The following is a 22,695-nucleotide window of genomic DNA, read 5'->3' as shown; positions in this document are numbered from 1 at the left end:
TTCATAAACACTATTACTACCTTATATTGAAAATGGTCAAAGAGATGGAATAATGATGAAGCTTTGATTTGGTAAAGGAGTAGCAGAGTTAAACACGTATTGGAATAAGACAGAAAAGGATTTAAAATTAAATTTAGAAAAACTAATTTGAGGAAATTTAAAAATAAAAAGTAAAATTGTTAAATAATGAATATATAGGTGGGTCCCTCATAGGTGATGTCGGTGAATGTGGTCCAGTGGAAAAGAGAGTGGTGACGTGTGTCTAAGTGCGGTGTGAATGAATGATTGATACGATAGAGGGTGTTTGTTGCGTACCCAACTCAACGCGTTTTTTCTTCATAAACCTTCTTTTCACACCAAATCTGCTTCTACCCCACCTATATCAATATGTCAAAATCATTTTAACCCTTTTTCTCAAATCTTTATATGTTAATTTCTAAGCATTTATTTGCATCAGGGAGTGTACTGATCACTTTTAAATAAATAATGTGAAATTATATTGAATATATCAAAATAAAAAATAACAATTTTTTTTACATGATTAAAACATTTTATAATATATAATAAGTGTAAATATTATTTTATAAACTATTTTTATAAGATTAAATTAAATTAAAATTTATTTTCTAATAAATACTGAATAACCTATATGAAATTTTAAACTTATCTACGGTAATAAAAAAATACAGAGTAGTTTTGGTATTCATATGTTTGTGGTGAAGAAGGTGAAAATGAAAATATAAACATGTTTTTTTAGTTCAGAATAAATAATGATAACTGGATTATATTAAAGCTTTTTACAACACTTTAATATGACGATAACAAGATATAGATAATTTTCTTAGCTGTAGAAGATTTTAATTTTTTTTAATGAAACCAGTAACATCCAGTTTTTATTTATTTTAGAGAGTGATTTTAAAAATAATTAAAATTAAAATTTTAAAGTATATTTAATATATAAATTAGAACTTTAATTATTCCGTAATTTTTTTTATAAATCTTGTTATGGTCTTCAAGTTATAATGCACCAAAATTTAATACAATTTTTCTTTTATCTCAAGTCTCGATTTCTTTTTTTAGTGAAGTTGCATTTATAGAATTTGTTACTGCCTGCATGTAAGATTTATTAGTTTAGGCATTCAGTGATTATTTTGGCTTTTGAATCATACTTTTGAGGAATAAACTAAGACTTTTTTTTAAAACTCTGCATAGCTATTTTGGTCATTTTCTAGAAACGCAAAGGTTTTGGGTAGAGAAAGCTAGATTGTTATTTAAGAATGTATGTTATATGCTTTATAAATTGGTTTTGAGCATTTTGAGTTTTTGAAAAATTATATTTATAATTGTTTTGAATTAGGTGAAGTAGAAATTAGAAAGGTGAAATTTTGATTTGCAATCATTTTAAATATGATAAGTATGAAGGTGAGATTTAGATTTTTATTAAAGGCAAATGGTTTGTTTAACAATGTGTTTGGATATAGGGGTGTACTTTTCACGCAGATGGATGTGAGGGTGCACCTTCCTATTTGTGTTAGCTCATGTTTAAGGATATATATTTTTTTTCATAGCTAAAAACCTTCTTTATTCATTCATGGAGAGATTCATTATTTTTCAAAAAATATCATCGACCAAAGTGTGTGTTGAATGCATTGACTAATAAGTTAATATCATAAATACATCAATAAATACACTCATTCATGCTCAAGTTAGACATTTTCAAGATTTGTCACCGTACCTAATCGCTAATCGGTTATGCATAAAATAGATATTTAATTTGTATGGTTGATGTTGAATTGAAAACTTATGTATGCATGAAATTTAAGAACACTTAACATATTCAAATTAAAATGTTTTAAAAATAATTTTGATTAAGTTGAACGATGAAAACTTATATGAAATTAATATTATTAATGAGGTTTGAGATACTCAATTTGAGTTATATATGCTTTTGAATTTGATTAAGTTAGCGTTGAAAATTTATATGAAATTGATGTTATTAATGACATTTGAGATAGTCAAAATTGAAATTAATGTATATATGATTTGTGACATGTCAAAATAGTTAGGTGTGCAAAGTTGAGGTGTTGAGTGATTTTAGAGTTTTACGTATGTATATTTATTTTTTGTATAGTTCATTTAACAATGTTCGCTTTGATTCATGCAACTACTATGGCCACAACTGCCATTTTCATGATAGCAAGGTGCTCCCCTTTATTTAAATACCCACCTACGCCTTTGAGTGTTATTACTTTTGCAAGAGCTTCAATATCATTCCTTGCGGCAACCAACGAAGAGAAGAGAAAAACACATAGGATATGTGATTTTACTTAGGGGCCCTTTTAATATATGCATTTTTTTTAGTGAATTGATCACTCACTCCTAGTAAATGCTAATGTCATTGCCATGCATAGCTACTAACCTTCTTTATTCATGCATGGAGAGATTCCTTATTTTTCAGAAAATCTCACTGACCAAGTGTGTGTTGAATGCATTGACTACTAGGTTAATATCATAAATACATCAATAAATATACTCATTCACGCTCAAGTTAGATATTTTCAAGATTTGTTACAGTGCTTAATCGATTATGCATGAAATATATATTTAATTTGTATGGTTGATGTTGAATTGAAAACTTATGTATGCAACCTTAAACCCTAAATCCTAAACACTTAACATATTGAAATTAAAATGTTTTAAAAATAATTTTGATTAAGTTGAACGATAAAAACTTATATGAAATTTATATTATTAATGAGGTTTGAGATACTCAATTTGAGTTATATATGTTTTTAAATTTGATTAAGTCGAACGTTGAAAAATTATATGAAATTGATATTATTAATGAGATTTGAGATAGTGACTTTGAGTTATATATGTTTTTGCATGAAATCTAGTTATTGAAATTAGTGTATATATGATTTGTGACTTGTCAAAGCAGTTAGGTGTGCAAAGTTGAGGTGTCAAGTGATTTTAGAGTTTTACATAGGTATAATATTTTTTGTATAGTTCGTTTAACGATGTCCGCTTTGATTCATGCAACTACTATGACCACAAATGTCATTTTCATGATAGCGAGGTGCTCCCCTTTATTTGAATACTCACCTACGACTTTGATTGTTATTACTTCTGTCGGAGCTACAACGTCATTCCTTGCGACAACCAACAAAGAGAAGAGAAAAACACGTAGGAATATCGAGGTTTCACTCACTGAAATCATTTCAGTAACACAAGAAAAGTAATTATGAAAAATTGCTCAACAAATAAGATATGGAAAAAATGTGTACCAATTTATTAAATTTTGCTTAATAGATTTCTAAAATATAACTAAATATATGAACTCAATTGAAGTAGTGTGTATTGAGTATTGAAACCATTTATGAAAGGAATATCCAAGTTTCACTAACTTTTAAATTAATTTGATGAAGTTGGTAATTTAGTTCTTACATGAATATTAATTATGTACATGCATGAAACTACCTTACTAATTGTAAACTATCCTGTAAGGGCTTATTATGTGTCGTCATGAAGTTGTTAGGTTAACTTCCTAGGGGTCATTATTGGAGTTGATTGTGCTATTGATAGACTTATTTGTAACTTGTTATTGGTTGTGTAATTATAAATAATGACAAAATAATTTTGATATCTATTTTAACACATCTAAGTTTTAAATTTCTAATATGATTTTTATTAGTTAATCTTTATATTTTATAGATGTTATAACTAAAATAATCATGTATTTGATCCATCACCATATGTGAATACAAATAGTATATATTTGCACGGGTAATAATAAAATGCTCAATTTTATAATATTATGATATTTTGAAAAATATTGGATACATTTATTTTGAATAATTCTTATTCATCGTCCATCTATTACTAATTTTTTGGACAAAAATATTTTCGTCTAGCAAAAATAGATTTGAGAATAGGTCAAAAAATTTTACTCCATTTTCACTTGAACAAAAATGGATCCAAAAGTAAGGTAAATTTTTCTTGTTAACTAAATTTCACCCAAACTCAAAAAGCAAATTTGTATTTTTATAAAACATGTAGATTACCTTACTCAAATATATATATATATATATATATATATTCAAGATTTCTAAAGAAGATTCATTCAAATTCCATTTCAAACAACCAACATTTATTATTGTTTGAACTTCAAATAATTCATAACACAATTCAATCACATTCAATAATTTCTTCAACGTCATGGTCATCATACAAATTACCAAATTCTCAAAATCTACTATCTCTATACTTTCACAATCAATCTCAATCAAACCATTATAATTCACTCAACAACAAACCTTGCAAGAGCATTTTGAAACTTGTGACTACATCATCTTCACATCTAGATATTCTAATATAGGATTCTATTGAAGTTAAAAACTAACTTCCCTTACTTGATTAAAGATAACAAAAATATTCTAACATGAACCATAAAGTCCTTATCAATGATAAAAACATACCATTAGAACTCTGAACTAATAGAGACTAATTCTGAAATCTCAAGTACCATATGTAAAGAGCATCAATCTAGGTAAACACGAAAACTAAAAACTGACTCAAAAGAAAAATGAGAAGAATTAAACTTACTATGATAAAAAATTTGATTGAACAATTTTACTCAACTCACCACTAGAAGTCCAAAAGTAACCTCCAATGATCAATATGACAAATAATGGGATTAGAAATCTAAGAAGAATGCAAAGGAGAGAAAAGAAAACTTTTCCAAAAATATGATTATTTTAAAATAAAACTTAAATAACTTATTTTTATTTATATACACTTTTAACATTAATAGTAAAATATTTAAATATTATTTTAATTATATTATTTATACTGTAAAACTATTTCCTAAATCTTACAACTATGAAAATACCTCCATTCCTATACCTATATATTCATATATCTTATGATAATAAAAAATAAATAAATTTAATTAGAAAATTAATATAGTTATTATTATAATTAAAACATAAAAGGTAAAATTCTAACAAGGATACAAAATCTAAAAAAAAAGAAAGTACAGTTAAAAAATTAATTCTCTTATTCATTATTGAAGATAAACTCAAAATTATCGCATCGTAATGGTATTTCTCTTGCTTAACTCAACTTTCAACCCTAAGACAATAGTCATGTGTAGGTGTGATTTGAAGTAAGAGAATTAATTTGAATTAAATAAAAATAAAACATAAAAGAGTTGATTTTAATTAAGTAAAACTAAAATGTATTTTCTCTATTTATTTGAACAATATATATATATATATTTATTTATTTTTATTTTTAAAAAAAAAACAAAGACAGTTTAGCTTTCCAGTTTTTAAAATATATGGTTTTAATCAAATTGTGCACATTAAAATTCGAAATTGAAGATATTAACACTGACCAACTCATATACGTCTAATTGACATTTCATGACTATATCTAAAAAAAAAAATGTCATAAAAAATAAAAGAAGATAATTTATATGACAATTAACATTAATAAAAAATCAAAATATGACGCCCTACTTTGTAAAGTTAACATGACATTAATTATGGCTCAATTAATTCTACTGAGCTAAAAAACAATTAACTTTAACAAATAGATTTTTTTAATTTTGAAATGAGAAAAGTGAAATTAAGAATTAAAAGAAGTGAGAAATTAAAATGATATTATTTTAATTGTAATAATATAAAACAAGAAATGATGGCTGCATTGCATGTGAGTGGGCCTAGTGGGGTGTGACGCGTGCATTAAAGGGAACACGTCAGATAGAAACGCTGGCCGTTGATTTTCTGTGGAGGATGCGATTTTTGCGGTGGATTTGCGTTGTGACGTGTTTTGCTTTTCTCTTCCAATGTCTTCCTTTCTCGCTACCGACAAAATGACGTGTCCCCGCATTCACATGCCGCTTTCTTCACTACCTACACACGGTGGGGCCCAACCCACTTTTTTAATGGACCATTTTACCCTTGTGTTTTTTTTCATGAATAATGAATGAATGTGGTAGGAGCATAGTGTAGTAGCATTATTGTTATTCTATCATCTCATTTACTGTATAAACATTAATATAATTTGATCACTCCAATCAATAAATAAGTAATCTATAGTTATATAATTGTATAAAATATTTTATCATTTCTTTAAAAAATAAAATTATTTTTAATTTTTGAATTAATATTAATGTACTTTTCTTAATTTCTTATTTTAAGGCAACAATAAGAAAATAGAACATACTCTCATCTCCATTCTTTAATTTCTTATTTTAAGAGAATAATAAGAGAAGAGAAAATATACTCTCATACGTTTTCATTCCAAATCTCACATATAAGATAAAATAACTTTAATTTATAACTTTAATTTCCAATCACATGTTTTCTCTTTTACATATTATTTTTTGTTTTTCAATTTCGACTCATGCAATTATTTATGTATGTATATAAAATTATTTTTATATGTATATTAAATTTCTATCATAAAAGTTGAGTAAAAAAAAATGCAAATACACATATTTTTCCTAGTTTCAATAATGGGTAATGACTTTAAAATATTTTTATAAAAATTATTCTCCCTAATTTTAAGGCTGATTTTACGATGACGCTCACAAACTCAATAAAATAATACTACTAAATTTTAGGTCTAAATTAAATTTGACTTTTTTTTAACCTAACTCATTTATATTTATATTTATTCTAGGTTGCATTTTTGTGTGTTAAATAATAAGGTGGACGTTTCTCACTTGAGTTGTGATAGTTCTTGGAGCTCATTTTTTTATTCAATGAAGATAGCGAATGAACAATTAGAATAAAAAAATAATTTGTGTTCACAGAACGTAATTTTTACCGATCAGGCATTATTGTAAGGAGAATCGATCAAAGTAACTCTTTTGTAGATTCTTGTTAGAAAGAGAAGAGTGAAAAAATATTTGAAAAATAATTTTACATTAATCAAGTACATTATAATAAACATAAATTTGTTCTCTTATATTTAATACAAATACTTACTAAAAACTGAAACTAAAGATTATTGATAAAAATAAATAAATTTGTATGTCGTGAAAATAATTTAAATCAAACAGTTAGTAAATTTTCAGCAACGTTAACTTTAAAAATAAAAATAAATTATTTAAAAAATAAAAGACCTCAAATTTTACATTTAGGGACTAAAAAATTTTAGCCAATTTTTTTTTTTTTTATGTCATTATTGTAAATGTTAGTTATCTTCACAATGAATATATAGATGTTATTGGTAAAAAATATTTTTGAAAGTTAGAGAGTATTTTTTTTTAATTTGATAGACTAAAATAATATTCAATTTTAAAACATTAATGCTTTTTTATTAAATTAGATTATGGAGAGGAAGTTGGCCCAATTCTCCATGTACAAACCTCCATGAAATGGACAAACTATGTTTTCCTTACGTTTGAGTTGAAAAAAGGCAGTCTCACTAAAGGAGGTTTTCCTTTGGGCCAGCTCGGCCCATCTATTCATGGTAGTAAGTAGATGAAACTACTTTTGTCAACTCCTATTTCTACCAAACAAACGTATCATATCATAACTCCAAATATAAATTTAATTACGTCAAAACAAATGATTTATATTTTTCACCAAGCAATTGGAAAACCACTTTAACCAAGAATAGATACAAAGAGTGAGTTCAAATGCTCTTGGTTTCATCTCTAACCTAAATGATTTTTAAATGTGTATATGCTACAACATAATCATGAAATAAAAATTAATTTTAAAGATAAAAAGTAATTAGTTGCTATAATGATTAAATTATAAACCATTTTAGAGACTACAAAGAAATTTTGTTTTTAAATTAGTTTCTATTATTGCTAAATGGTTTCTAAATTTGTATCTAATTAGCAACCAAAGTTTTTGCTACTAAATTTAGAATCTAAATAATTGATAGTTAAAATTTTGGTAACTAGTTAGATACCAATTTAGAAACTATTTAACAATAATAGAAACTAATTTAGAAACCATTTTTTTAGTTTTTAAAATAATCTCTAATTTAATTACTATAACAACTAATTATTTTTTGTCTCTAAAATTAGTTTTTATTTTATAATTTTCTTGTAGTGTTAATTGTACTCCTTTTAATTATATCATTGGACAAAACATATATTACATTCCATTCCATAATACACTCATTAATTATTAGAGATTCCACAATTATTATATATAAATATTTTTTATATTGTATAAATGAATGCAAATATCTTATAGATCAGTTTTACTTTAGTTAAATTTAAAATTCACTTTTTTAATAGTAATAGTAATAAATAACAGTGATCACTTTCACTTTTTGAGAAGAGAAATAGGTTGAAGTGTTGCTATATGTATGTATGCAGTAATATCTCAAAAATCACCATTAGTGTTTGTTAAATAGTTAACATTAGTTTACTTAATTGAATAATTTAGCTTCGAATACACAGAAAGGAATTGACCCTATAATGCTATATTTTTATAAATGTCATTATCCTTAAGCTCCTTTTAGCAGAATTAGATTTTGTAACAACTTTAGAGTTCTTAGTAAAAAAATGAGTTATTACTAGAATCATATGAATTTATATGTTGGAAGCTTTTAGCCCTTTATATGCGTTTTAGCAAAGCTCATCATTCATAGGTTTGTTAACTAGTCAACTTTTGTAATAACCTATTCAGTGTTTGGCTATATCTTGAGAAGCATGCAGTTCCTATAATATGGCTCTCCCTTTGCTACCTTTATCAGTGGAAGAACTTTGTCAAAGTGAAAAAATAAGCAAAATGGGTACCCTTAAGGTATCCAACAGTTTATGCAGATTTTCAAAAATCTTAGTAATTTGCATGGTGGCATTTTCTTTGGTTGATTCAAGTTATTGTGTGTGTGAGTTTGAGGCAATCTTCAATTTTGGGGATTCAAATTCGGATACGGGTGGGTTTCATACAGCTTTTCCTGCACAGCCTGGTCCCTATGGAATGACTTATTTCAAAAAACCAGTTGGTCGTGCTTCTGATGGAAGGCTCATTCTTGATTTTCTTGGTAATGAACCAATTGTTATAACACTATTTTGCACTGTAAAAATTTGTAATGAAATGAATGTGTCATGTAGTGTTTTTACCTTATTCTATTGATTAATATTTGATATTGAACATGCAGCTGAGGGTCTTGGACTTGCACATTTGAGTCCATATCTTGAGTCTATTGGATCAGACTATAGTCATGGAGCTAACTTTGCATCTTCAGCCTCCACTGTGATTCCCCCCATTGCTTCCTTCTTTCTCAGTGGACTCAGTCCATTTTCCCTTTCCATTCAACTCAGTCAGATAAAGCAATTCAAAGCCAGAGTTGATGAACTTCATCAAACAGGTACACAGAAAAATGTCACTACAAATTTACATTTGTTTTATCTAATAATAATGCACTCACCTATAAGTCTTCCTTTTCATGCACCCCACAGGAACTATATCATCATCTGGTCGTTCCTCAGGAACTAAAATTCCTTCTTCACCAGATATATTCAAAAAGGCTATTTACATGTTCTATATTGGCCAAAATGATCTCACTTCCAAAATAGCAGCCACTGGTAGTATTGATGGAGTGAGGGACAGCTTTCCTCAAATTGTTTCACAAATTAATGATGCTATCAAGGTTTGAGTATATATATTCTGCATGTTATGCAGTCATTTTTTGGAACATTTTCGAGTTATGTTCATTCAACCTTGTTGGCAAATTATATATTTCATGTCACAATCCTTAAGAAAAAGCTTTCTTAAACAATTATACTCCTTCCACCCCTAAAAGTCAATGGTAAGTTTTCTTAAGCTCTACAAACTTTTCTTATAAAATATTTTCTTACATAGTAGAAAATAATCTCATTTGCTTGAATATAAAGGAATTCAGTGTAAAAAAAGAGAGTTTTAGATATATAACATAATTAGGACTTATTTATGTCTTTGATATTTAAATTTTACAGTGAATATAGTTTTAGGTTTTCAAATTAAAAAAAAAATCTCTCACATTTACTAAAATATGGTTTTAATCTCAAAATATTAAATTTAAATAATTGAAAGGATTTTTAAAAACTATTTTAGTCTCTCAAATTTATTATATAAGATAAAAATCGCATTTTTTAATTTGAAAAACTAGAATAAACTATTTTAAATTTGGAGGACCAAAATCATATTTTTTGTTTGTTTTAAGAATTAAAAACATAATTCAACCAAAAATTATTTACTCCTCAATTTTAAGGACTTAAAAACATAGTAAACGTAAAACTATTTTTTTTTCTCTTTTGTTGGAGGATAACTTCCAAGTTAGATAATAACATAGAATTTTAGTTTTTTGAATTCTACAACATAATATCAGTTGATTGCCTTTTCAAAGTTGATTTTTTCTTGGAAGAGATTACTCGGGTGTGTATATATAATAAATTCATATAACATTTTTTTGCATTAATTTCTCTTTCAATTTCTTTTATCTTATCAATATTTTACAGCACACACACCCTCTGTATTATGTAACATTTTGTATAAATTTGTTGTACTAAAAAAAAATTATGTTTTTAGGAGCTATATGCATTAGGGGCACGCACATTTATGGTATTCAATCTTGGTCCTGTGGGATGCTATCCAGGATATTTGGTGGAGCTTCCTCATGCTAGTTCTTTTGACTTTGATGAGTTTGGATGCATGATTTCTTACCAGAATGTTGTAAATTACTATAACAAATTGTTGAAGTGGACATTGAGCCAAACCAGAGAAAGATTAGCAGATGTTTCCCTCATCCATGTAGACACTCACTCTGCTTTGTTGGAGCTCTTTCACCATCCCACACTTTATGGTACAAACAAACACATTCCCTTTGCATGTTTATATGTGTAATCCTAACTGCTGATTTTGAATGGTTGAAATTACTTATACATGATGATCATGGTTGCTTATGCATAAAATTAATTTCATTACCAAGTTGTATATGCTGCAATTATACACCAACCATTCTGATTTAACATGTGTAAAGTTGGTTAATGGTTCATGTTTGTTTTCTTTGAACAGGATTTAAGTATGCTACCAAAACATGTTGTGGGTATGGAGGGGGTGACCACAACTTTCATCCCAAAATTTTGTGTGGTAATGTGCTAGCAAGTGCTTGTGCTGAGCCCCAAGAATATGTGAGTTGGGATGGAATCCATTTCACAGAAGCAGCAAACAAGATTGTTGCACATGCTATTCTAAATGGTTCTCTTTTTGACCCCCCTTTCCCTCTCCATGAACGTTGTGATCTACAACCTATTGGTTGATCCAGTGCTTGCAAGTAAAGGTCTTTCTTGTTTACCTATTTAACTATTTTGAAACAGTCAACTATCAAGTTGTTAAATAATGTTTCGATTTTCATCCTTGTTTGAAGCTGTTCAAACAAAAACATGGTACTTATTGTTGTTTGGAGAAAAAAACATATTATGATATAAAGGTTGGACTTTGGTTGTATATGGTATGTGATATGAACTATCCTGCTTCATGTTATGCAGAAGATAATTTGCTTCCAGAGTTGATTTATCTTCCTTGAAAGGTTGTTATGAGTGTGTTGTAGTGCTTTGATTTGAGTTCCAATAAAATTTTCTTAAATTTTAATGATTGTCACTTTCATTAATTTAAGAAAAACTAAAGGGTGTGAGACAAAAATCAAGCCACAAAAACTCTGGTACTTCGTGTACAAACAGAACATGAAATCAAAGTGCTACTGATACTTGTGGTAACTATATAAATATAGGATAGTTTCTGTTGATAAGGATCAAAGTTAAAAAGATAACATTTATGTACTCATTCGTTTGCATAAAGTATCAGAAGTGCTACAAGAGAGAAAGGAGGAAAACTAGATCACCAAATATTAATTACATTTTAATTTTCAAGGATTGGCTGGGTTCTAAGCGATGAAGCTAATGGTAATTTAGTTTCTCCAATCCAAAATGTGTCAAAAAGCTCTTCCCCAGCTGAGTTTTTCTCCATTTTTCTTATTTTTCTCTTCTTGACCTCCATAATCAAAGCTAACAAGATCAAAGCCAAAATGACCAACCCAATGAAACCTATTGCAAACCCCAACACCCACCATGTGGTGAATCTCTTGCCGTGACTCTGAGTATGAAATTCATTTGGGGAAGAAAATGATGGAATTACAAGAGTGTAATGTCCTGGTCTATTTACTTCACAAACATATGGCTTAGTCATGTTTCTGAATTTCACCAACCCCTTAGCAGTAAACCTAGCACAAATAGGAGTGCCTTTTCTCCCACGTTCATCAACATGAGGAAACCAAATTTTGATGGGATCACCACGGACGATAAAGTTAATCTTCTCACCCACCAATGCTGATTCTGAAGAACTGTAAGCCATGACACCAAGAACTGGAGCCACCATTGTGTAGTTAGGCACATTGTAGTAATGAGAAGAACAATTGCCTAAGTTTTCATACAAAATGGCTATTCTTTTCTGGCTTGGTCGAGACATAATTTGTGGTGGAAGGTTGAAGAAACTGTAGTTCATTCCTCTTGACCATAAAGAAAAACTGCGCAATCTAACAACTGAAACTTCCATACCTGTTAAGTTGGAAGGAATGGAAACATTGTAGAGAACACCTGTTCTAGGATTTTTTATCTCTTTATTTGCTTGCATGCGAAGAAAGGAATCCAATGATTCCTGATCATAATAAGTCTGCAAACCTTCAACAATAGATGATGAAAACAGACACACAATTACCAATGTAACTTGCCACCATCTATGAAACCCCATGAATGTCACCCCAGAAGCCTTCTTTTGTCTCTAATATTCAATTCTTGAATGATTCTCATTGAAATCCATGCATGCACTAAACCCATTGAAGCTTTTACGATGCAGTAGTAATTTCACTACTCATCAATGGAAGGAAGGAGAAGTTTTCTCACCACAGACACAAACTCCACTTTCTTCTATTCTAATTTGATTAAAGAAATACAATATACTAACTAAATGTAACACACAATCAGAATCCTTCCCTAACCAAGTATATGCCAAACTTTGGTTGAGAAGGTGCAACAGACCAGAATATCTTTACAACAAACACATTTGGCTTTCTTTTCTTCCTTCTTCACACAAGAGTTTCTTATAACACATATGAAAACTTGTACAAGGTTCTTTGATGATGCAACGTTATGGAGACACTTTATGGATTTGGTTGAGAAGTTAAATGTGTACCACCTTAAAATATGATTAGGTTCCAAAAAGGAACAAGAACACAAGTCTGAATTCTTGAAGTCTTGTTATATGCATGTGGAGATCCTGTTGAGGTTTGTTGTGGCTAGAAATGAGAGGTGTATGTGGCTATATGCTGTATTGTGATGACATTGGTCAAGAAATGAAAAGGGGCATGGAACCTTTCAGAGTTGGTGATGCCTAATAGGGTGTTATTTTGTTATTAACCATTTGTCATTATTAATTATTGGATTGTTGAAGAAGAAGGATATTAATTGAGGTACATGTTTGGTCCTACATGCATTATATTTAGAGTTTTGGTCAAGGAGAGAAAAGGGAAAGAATGAGTTGGTAAACACCTGTGCCAACCAGGACTTGGGTGGAACAGTCTGGTACAAAACATGGGGCGAAAGGCATGCACCTCCAATGCCTATTTTAGGTAAACCATTGTTGGAATGACAAATTAGTTTGTGAGTTTCAAATTACTAGTATAATTCTCATTGGTCTAGGTGTAATTAGTGTAGTGAGGTTAAATATATGTTAATTATTTGCTAAGATGGCATTGGTTAGGCTAAAATTTAGCTTATATTCTTTAAGTAAAATTCCAGGTTTTAATTTAGAAAAAAAATGGGTAAAGGAGAAGTCTTCTCTTTAAATATTAAAATTAGCCATTAGCAAAACAGTGGATATTTATAAAAATATTTTTTTTTTTTACAAATTATATAACTAAATTTTGTTCAAAATATAAACATTGTTAAACTGGATCTTCAAATTTTAGGAATACGCATTTGTGGCGACATTGTATATTAAGAAATTGAGCAATGATAATTTGACACCTCTGGCTCTAAATTACACTTCTTCAAATGACAAAAATATTCTTTTACATTTCATAACTATCATTTGAAATGTGTAATTTGGAGTAATGCAAAAGGTGGATGTCAAAATAATATTTTTTTAAGAAATTAGAATGACAATAATGTTAATGAGGATTTTAGGTTAAAGAAAAAAAAAGGAAAATAGTAAAGTAGTTTGAAAGAAAAATCTTCAAAAAAATTTGTTAGATTATATATATGTGGTTAATTAATTACAAATATTTAGTATTTTATTGAATACATTACTTACAACACATTTGTATTTAAAATAAGTTATTCATAACAAGATGTATAGTTGTAAAAATAAGTTAACTAGAGTTGATCAACTTGGTGTTAAAGCGGTCGAATTTACTTGATATATAATTCTAAAAATATTAACTTATTTCTAACTTGATCACATAACATTTAAAATAGTTGCTTTTAAAATAAGAAAAAAAATAATCTTTCTTATATATTAAGCAACACATATATAACAAATTAAAATTTTAGAATTAAGAATTAAATACAGAATGCAGAATAAAATAAAAATTAAGAGTATATAATAAATTGTAAAATTAAAAATGTCATAATAATTTACTCTTCAATCCTTATAAATTTCAAGTTTTATTAATTTTAAGATTACTTTTATCTATCAGTACCAAGAGTTTGAATTGTTTATATAATAAATTAAAAAAAATTAAATTTCAATCTAAGATTATAATTATAATTAGGTGAATTTTTTAGGCGAACAAATGTGAGTAATCATGAATAGGTTGGGTCGTAAATGGATCGAGTATAATTTTTTGGGGCTATTATACAAAATGTTTAGGCTTCTTCTTCCATCGTCCCCCACAATTTTGAAAATCTCAAAACTGATCTTGACCTATTATTTGAAAAGGGGTACTGGAGTTTCTTTGTTAGTTTATCTTCTTCATTCATCTCAGGTGCTAGTGCAGGATCTTTGTAGTTGTGCAGAGTAGGGTGACAGAGTAGGTTACGTTGCCGAAGTATTGCTGAGGTTCTAGAGATATATAAACTTCATTTGTGAATCATATATTATTTCACATTTAATGGCGTTTGATTAGAGATGTGTGTTGTTTCTGCTAGGGAGATGGACATAGAGAACTATTGAAGTCTTCGTTTTTCTCTTTCCTTCGTTGGGGTTTCACTGTGTTCACGCTACTCCTTCGGCTCTCAGTCTCGGGTGAATGCCAAATGGGGAAGGTACCTGCAGAAGTCACTCCGACGCTCAAGTCGGTAAAAATGGTGTTCATGTGTATAGTGATAATGACGCACATTCTTCCTTTGAATGTATGCTATTTATATTATTTTAATGGACTTACCTCATTGGATCTGATTAGTGGAATGAATCACACTTATGGTTGTATTACCTAATTCTTAATGGTAGTTTAGCTTCACTGACATTGGTTTAAGTATTAATGGTTATATCTGTCGATTGACGAGACTGTCCGTGGATCTTGGTCAACTCGATCAGGAAGACTGAGTCACTGTCTCCCTACATGTGAAAAAGAATCATAAAATGGATATAAAAAAATTAGCTGACAAAAAAGATATAACAACAATAGTTATAAAAAAAAAATTGTATATCATTCATTCTGCTCACACTTATTCCTGTTTCTAAATTATATTTTAATAGTTTCTTTAAAAGAAAGTCTTAATAGATAAAATTATAATTTAATTTCTCCATTGTGAATTGATAATATAATTTATTTATTCAAAGATTTTATCTATTATAAATTTTAATTATAGTATAATTTATATATTAGTTTTATTTATTCTGTATTTTGATTATATGCAAATAAACTTTGTCCCAAAAGCAATGTATAAGATAAAATACTAGTTTGTTGTTAACTTTTTTTTGATAAAAAACCATTTGCATGAAAGAAGTAATTCTATTCATTACCTCAAACAAAATTATTTTCATAACAAAAAGAGTATAGAGTAAATAGTTTTTTTTTTCAGGGTGTTGTAGTGATAGGTGCATACTAATATCCCATCTTATGAATGAAGGGGTTAATCATCTAAATTCCAGATCATTTATTTTTTTTACAATTAATGTCATACCATGTATAGAGTAAAATTACCTTAAAATGTACACACACAAAAATATTTCCATCCACATGTAAAATAAATCACTTTTTATAATTAATTTATGAAAACGATAAAAATATATAATTAAGTAAAAATATGATTTTTTTTATATGGACAGTAGTTAAAAATAACAAAAAAATGCTAAATTTCTAAATTATGTAAAATTGTAATTTGTAAATTTCCCACTTACATTATGCTTTTTTTTCAAAATGTCTATAGCATTCATTGTCCCTGGTTGTTTCCAGTTGCGGCACTGATTAAGCATGAAAGAAAGAATTATTTTACCATGATACCCTTTATATTTACACAAAGTTTACTTTAATTAATATATTTTTTTTATCCAAATTATTTCTTATCCAACTACAATAATTTATAGATATATTAATAAAATAAAAATAAATAAATTTATATAATAATAATAAAACATATATTAAGTAAAATATAATCAATTATATATAGATTATATGTTAAACGGAAAATGGATTATATATAATATAAATAAAATAATATTAAATAAATTTATATAATAAAAAAAACATAATTATCTATGATAAAAAAAATTATATAATAATAATATTATTTATAAAAAAATAATATTATTTAAATATAGTATAAAAATTATTTTTTAATTAAAATTTTATAATTATAAATATTTAAATTCCATTCTATTTTATTTAATAAATCATTTATATTTTTTAAGTTAGATATTTATATATAATTGCTATTATTTTAAGAATATTGTTTTAATATTATTATTTTTCTATTGTATAAAAATCTATTTCTCGATATTATAATTAGTTATAATAGTAATTGAAATTATAAGCATAACCCTAACCCATACTCAAATTCCAAAATATTAAAGTGATCTAGGTATAAAGTCTACACCCTAACATAAGACATGGATAATTAAATATTTCTTATAATTTTTAATATTACAATTTTTATTATAAAGAAAAAAATTATTTTTATTACCTTTTTACAATATTAAGTAACTCATATTTTTTTAAATAGAAATTTAACTATATAAAAAATAATATATAATTTTTTAATTAACTAAAATTTACATATATATATATATATTTCATATTTTATTATTCAAATATTTTTAAAGATAAAAGTAATTTTGTAAACTTACATTTTAAACCTTTTAAAAAAAGTTAAAAATTCTCTTAAACCATTTCATCACTCACTCACCCAATAAAATTTTCCCATAAATCCATTTTATATACCTTAATCCGAACAATCTTACTTTTTTTCACACTTTTCTATCAAATCCACACTCTCAATGAAATTTTCCTATAAATCCACTTTATATACCTTAATCCGAACAACCTAATTTTTTTCAAACTTTCCGAATCCACTCTCTCACATCATAGGCATCCACACCATTAAAGTTTCAATTTTAGCAAATTATCTGCTTTAAAAACTACAAGTGGTCTAGACACAGAACAATTGGTCCCATATAAGATATAATTCCTCATTCTATACTCATATATGACTTAAATTTCTTACACAGGGAAGAAGTGAAAAGATAATGGTTTCCATTCAGAGCCATATACATAAAATTTGCTACATTATTTTAACAATGAAATGGGTTCATTACAGGGGTAATAGAGGTAGAGAGGAATTCTATTCTACACCAAGGGATACATACCACTCTTACACAGCAGATAAGAGCAAACAAAAACAAATGGTGCTCACAGAAGATAAACTTCACTTGGTACTTGCCAACACCATTCTATTCAGTTCCAGTAATTTTCTTCTTCAGTACCTCAATGTCTGTAGCTAGCTCCTTCCTGCTAGACTGTATAGAAATACACATAAATTACTTGTAAGATGAACACTGAATAAGACGTGTTGCAGAGGTATAAAAGGGTAAGCATATCTCTTGGTAAAAGTGATCATTCAATCACTTTTGAATTTATTCAATAGCTCATTTGCCCCATAACAAAACATCATAGCACCAGAAAGGAAAAAAATGAAAACAAAACGTACAACTGTGTTAACACCAATGCAATCTGAAGGCATGGTAAAATCTTATGTTCTAAAATCTAACATAGTGAAGTATTCATGATGTGTATTACTTACCTTGAACAGAAGGTATCGGTAGACAAACCATCCAGTGTATCCTAGACCTACCAACTCCAGAATCTTTGGAAGCTGAAACATAAACAGTAGTATTTCAGAATGGTTCACCAAGGTTTTTTATATAGCTTATGAACTCAAACATATATAACCAGAAGTGACAATACAATAAGGTAAAAGTGAATTATATTCACCAAGAGTGATGGCTTACCAAGGGAACTGAGTTGATTGCGCTCACGAGAATCGAAGAGAGCCAAACAGCAACTAAAGCCCCACCACCATAAATAAGCACTGTGGACTTGTTTTCAACAGCATCCCACTGATTATGATAAATGGAGGATATTATTTCCACTTGGTTAAAACTAAACATACTGTTTGCTCAGAGGGAAGGGGAAGGGGAAGAAAATGAGTTTGAACCAAACATTGCGCATGCTTGTGGATTTGTTAAAAGGAAGTTCATGACAAAACCAAATTGCTGAAATCATCCAAGTAGTAAACTTCTTGCCTTTTCCTTCAAATCTGTGAACAACTCATTGGCATCTACTGAGGATGATTCCTCTGAAGAAGCTCTGGTCTGAAGCAGAAAAGATTTTCGGGACACTGAAAAAGGAAAGAAACATCAACTTAGAATTATTATTAGATAAATGAATAAAAAAAAGAAAAGAAACAATAACATGAACAATGAATAAGCAACAGAAGAATTACTAGTCCTAAAGGTAGGAAGGGCATTGAAAGGCTTAACCAAGTAACTAAGTCTAAGACCCTTGGACAAGTATTAATTGGTGGTGGGCATGAATTGGCCCATTCACATTGCAGAAACTAGCTTAACTTTCTGGATTAAACTTTGATTTAGCCAGGTGTATCCATTCAATACAAGATGTTTACCACCCTCATCAATTTCAAAATGCAGAAGTGTTTCATTACACAATGAGCATCACCTTGGACAGGGATGATCAAAACATGGAATAAGTTCAAGCTAGATACGTACGTAACAATCCTTCTTAATCAGTTAATAAGGATTAAAACACATAAAAGAGGAAGTGAGATAAATTATTTCATGAGAGAACAAGATAAAAGAATTGGACAACAGCTTATTAGCACCGACAGGCCTCAAATTAAAGATATAACAATGTAAAAATACAAACATACTATATATGACAATAATAATGCAGAATACTTCATGAGTTTATGTAACTGAAACCCTTTTCCCTTTTTCATTTTATTCTGAAACCAATCTTCGCGGTCGGAAACTAAACATTGGCATCACCCAAAAGGAATTTGAAAACAGTTCGTCACTTCATTGAAGTCTAACCCCATTAGTAAATCAAATCACTCCAATTAAAACATTTCTACCCAATTCTTTGGAGCCACCAAAGTTTACACCTTTTTGTACATTAACTTGGGAGGAAACAAGATTTGAAAATCAAGACCAACAAGGAGAATGGCATACCAAATTAAAAACGAGAGAAAAAGCAAATGCATATCAATTGTAAAAAAAAAAAAGGCGCTTTTTTCTTTTTCTTTTTAACAAATTTTTGAAACACCTTCCTAGAAAACGTAGTATTCCTGAAGATTAAATTTTTTGAAACATGTAACAAGACCAACAAGGAAAAAGAGAACCTGAAAAGTGGTTGACGGAAGGTGAGAACAAGGTGGTGCTGGTGACACGTGGAGGCAGAGAAGGCAAAGCTGAACAGCGGGTAACGTTGGTGGTGGTTGGAACCCGAGGGAGTAGCACCGTCACTGCCGCCGCCGCCGCTGCCATTATTAGTATTAATTAATGTGAGAAATGAGAATAGTGTGATGGGTAACACTCTATCTATCCCCAAACCAAGAAATTTGGCACTTTGGTTGGTCTCACTTTGTTATTCAAATATATTTATTTTTAGAAAAAAATAAAAGAAAGAAGCGAAGAAGATGTTGCTTACACTGACTTGTTATCCACTACCATAAACAATCTGGTAGACCTATTCCACCCTATTGACACGTGGACTAACCTCGCTCCCTCATTGGCCACTTCCCTATCTTCTAAATCCACATCCCAATCAAAATTTCAACTCCTCCCAAAATCAACCCTACCAAGCTTACACTTATACCTACTAAATACAATTGCTTCACTTCAATACTCCAAGAAAGCTGGGTCCTTTATGCTGGGCCAGCCCATTGAAAAATTATTTTGGGCCGGCCCATTTAAATTTTCCTTTTTGGGCGGCCCATTATCCAGCCATCACACTCCCCTTGCTCTTCCTTGCCCTACCTCTGTAACCCACACTCACCTCACTTCAAACCACCACCCTCCTCGTCCGTTGAGAACAAACCGCCACTGACCCGTCACCGGAATTATGCTCCGCCTCGCAAAGCCGAACCCTTTTCTCTCCGGGTACCACCTCATCCAGCGCTGCTCCGTGAGCGGCACTGCGAAGGGCAAGGCAAAGATCAAAGCGGGCCAAGCCCTGAAACGCTCCCGCATCACCATCAAGAAATCCGGATCCGCATCCCAAATCGTTGAGCCACCCATGTCGCGCGAGCGCCAAGAGCGCGAGAATCTATACGAGCGGTGTCTTCAGGCCCCCACCCCGGTCCGCTACCTCACCCCGCGGCAGCGCGAGCGCGAAGCGGAGCGCGAGAAGATGGGGCTCATCGGCAAGGAACGGCAGCGGGAAATCGATATGATGAGAAAGAAAAACAACAAAATTAAGGTTTCGGAGAAACCCACGATAATTGGGACACCAGGGTTGGACTATATCTCACTGGGGTTGGTGGATGAGGAGAAGTTGCCCAAGTATGAGTTAACGGTTGAAGATGGGAGGAGGTTGGCGAAGGAATATAGTAGGGTTTTGATGAGGAAGCATAGGGCGAGACAGGCTGCGGAATCGAACCTTTTGAAGATGAAAAAGGAGGCCATTGAGGCTTTGCCTGAAGGTTTGAGAGAGGCTGCTTTGGTTCCTGATTTGAGTCCTTTTCCTGTTAATAGGTTTATGGCTACTCTCACTCCTCCTATTGAGGGTTACATTGAGCAGGTTAGGGAAGCTGCTAACAAGATCAGTGGGATGGAGAAGATTAGGTGATTTTTGTATTGGAATGGAATTGGTTTTGTTTGTGAATTTTGTCCACTGTTTGGTGGAATGGCATGGAATAGCAAATAATGTTGGTTGGTAATTGGACTGATTGAAATAGAATGTAATGTGATGGCAATGAAATATATTTAGTCTGATGTTTTTGATTGCTGTGTGTTGTTATTTTGAGAGTTTGTTCATTGATCATATGGGATGGATTGAGATGGAACCAACTTGTTATTGTTTAGAGGTATGCGATGCAATTATTGTTAGCCGATTTAGATGGCTTGAAGTTTGATGAAATTGAATGAAGTGAAATGTGACGATGATTTTGTTTTGTTTTCTCTCATTTTGAGGTATCGGATGAAATCTTCTAATGGTATCGTGATTTTATTTCAATTCATTACATTTACACATTAGTTGTTGCAAGTTTCTGTCTCATTTCACCTTGTTTTTCGATGAACAATTTGAAAGGATTAGGTTTTGAATTGTGTAAACCAATTGACCGTCTAATGATAAAAGTGCAGAGAATGAGAATGATTTCTCTGAGAACAAACCAAATTCTGGTGCACACTGCATTAACTACTGGATACAAATCATAGAGCTGATGTTGTAGCTGCTGGCTGAAACCAGTCATTGCACTGGCTGATTATGCAATTTTGGCACATTACAAGCCCTAAATTACAGCTTGGTGCTAATAGTTTCTGAGGGATGGATCAACTAAATTTTGCAATCTAAATTCTTTTATAGACCAGTTCTTTGCTTGTCAGTTTCCTGTACATAAACTCTGTAAGTTATCGAAATGGATAAATTGAGGTAAGTTTAGCCAATTCATTTTGATAATTAACTTATAAAATTATCATACTTCGATAAAAAATAAACTAAAAACAGTTTTGGTTTCTATACTTTTGCAAGCAATTTTGGCAGAGGTTAGAGGTTGTCTTTTAACATGTCTTTTGCATTTGGATTAAATTAATTCTTAGACTATAATCTGAATGATATAAAAAAAACATTGATAATACTTCTCATTTAAGGTTTTAAACCTCTTATCCCTAAGCCATCAACTTTAAATATTGTAATCACCATAAAGGAAATGTTCTTATATACTAAATAAACTTTTGAAAAATACACGAAAAGCTAATAAATTCTTTCTACAATTAATTTAAATACACATACACAAATTATAAATTTCAAAGTTTTAATTTTTATTGAGAGTTTTTTAAAATAATAAGTGGAAATAAATTATTTCAAATTTATTTTCATTTAATCTATTTAAAAGAATTTGTTTTTTTCTGATTTATCCTGACAATAATTTGAAATATCTTAAACATGGCCTTTTCTCAATTACCTTTCTAAGATATGTTTCGTTAAATTTATTTATAAACATTT

General features: G+C 29.6%; 4 protein-coding genes across 4 annotated transcripts; 2 read left to right on the top strand and 2 right to left on the bottom strand.

Moving 5' to 3' along the window:
* The first annotated feature begins 8,657 nt into the window (after nucleotides 1-8,657).
* LOC137819501 (GDSL esterase/lipase At4g01130-like) lies at nucleotides 8,658-11,523 on the top strand. The gene is made up of 5 exons (XM_068623375.1): nucleotides 8,658-9,021; nucleotides 9,139-9,348; nucleotides 9,440-9,630; nucleotides 10,548-10,821; nucleotides 11,034-11,523. The coding sequence occupies exons 1-5, from the start codon at nucleotides 8,703-8,705 to the stop codon at nucleotides 11,276-11,278; spliced, it is 1,239 nt and encodes a 412-aa protein (XP_068479476.1). The 5' UTR covers nucleotides 8,658-8,702; the 3' UTR covers nucleotides 11,279-11,523.
* A 230-nt stretch (nucleotides 11,524-11,753) lies between these two features.
* LOC137818737 (uncharacterized) lies at nucleotides 11,754-13,384 on the bottom strand. The gene has a single exon (XM_068622317.1). It carries the CDS (start codon nucleotides 12,762-12,764, stop codon nucleotides 11,877-11,879), a length of 888 nt encoding a protein of 295 aa, XP_068478418.1. The 5' UTR covers nucleotides 12,765-13,384; the 3' UTR covers nucleotides 11,754-11,876.
* Nucleotides 13,385-17,685: 4,301 nt separating this feature from the next.
* On the bottom strand, nucleotides 17,686-20,186 carry LOC137819107 (protein CURVATURE THYLAKOID 1A, chloroplastic). The gene is made up of 5 exons (XM_068622849.1): nucleotides 19,871-20,186; nucleotides 18,756-18,850; nucleotides 18,462-18,569; nucleotides 18,254-18,325; nucleotides 17,686-17,969 (listed from the first exon to the last, which is right to left on the bottom strand). The coding sequence occupies exons 1-5, from the start codon at nucleotides 20,013-20,015 to the stop codon at nucleotides 17,904-17,906; spliced, it is 486 nt and encodes a 161-aa protein (XP_068478950.1). The 5' UTR covers nucleotides 20,016-20,186; the 3' UTR covers nucleotides 17,686-17,903.
* A 198-nt stretch (nucleotides 20,187-20,384) lies between these two features.
* LOC137819106 (uncharacterized) lies at nucleotides 20,385-21,477 on the top strand. The gene has a single exon (XM_068622847.1). It carries the CDS (start codon nucleotides 20,593-20,595, stop codon nucleotides 21,316-21,318), a length of 726 nt encoding a protein of 241 aa, XP_068478948.1. The 5' UTR covers nucleotides 20,385-20,592; the 3' UTR covers nucleotides 21,319-21,477.
* The last annotated feature ends 1,218 nt before the right edge of the window (nucleotides 21,478-22,695 follow it).

Source organism: Phaseolus vulgaris, chromosome 10 (genome assembly GCF_000499845.2).
Source record: "Phaseolus vulgaris cultivar G19833 chromosome 10, P. vulgaris v2.0, whole genome shotgun sequence".
Taxonomy (NCBI): Eukaryota; Viridiplantae; Streptophyta; class Magnoliopsida; order Fabales; family Fabaceae; genus Phaseolus; species Phaseolus vulgaris.
Note: the sequence above shows the minus strand (reverse complement) of the source record. Positions and strands in the feature narration are given on the sequence as shown.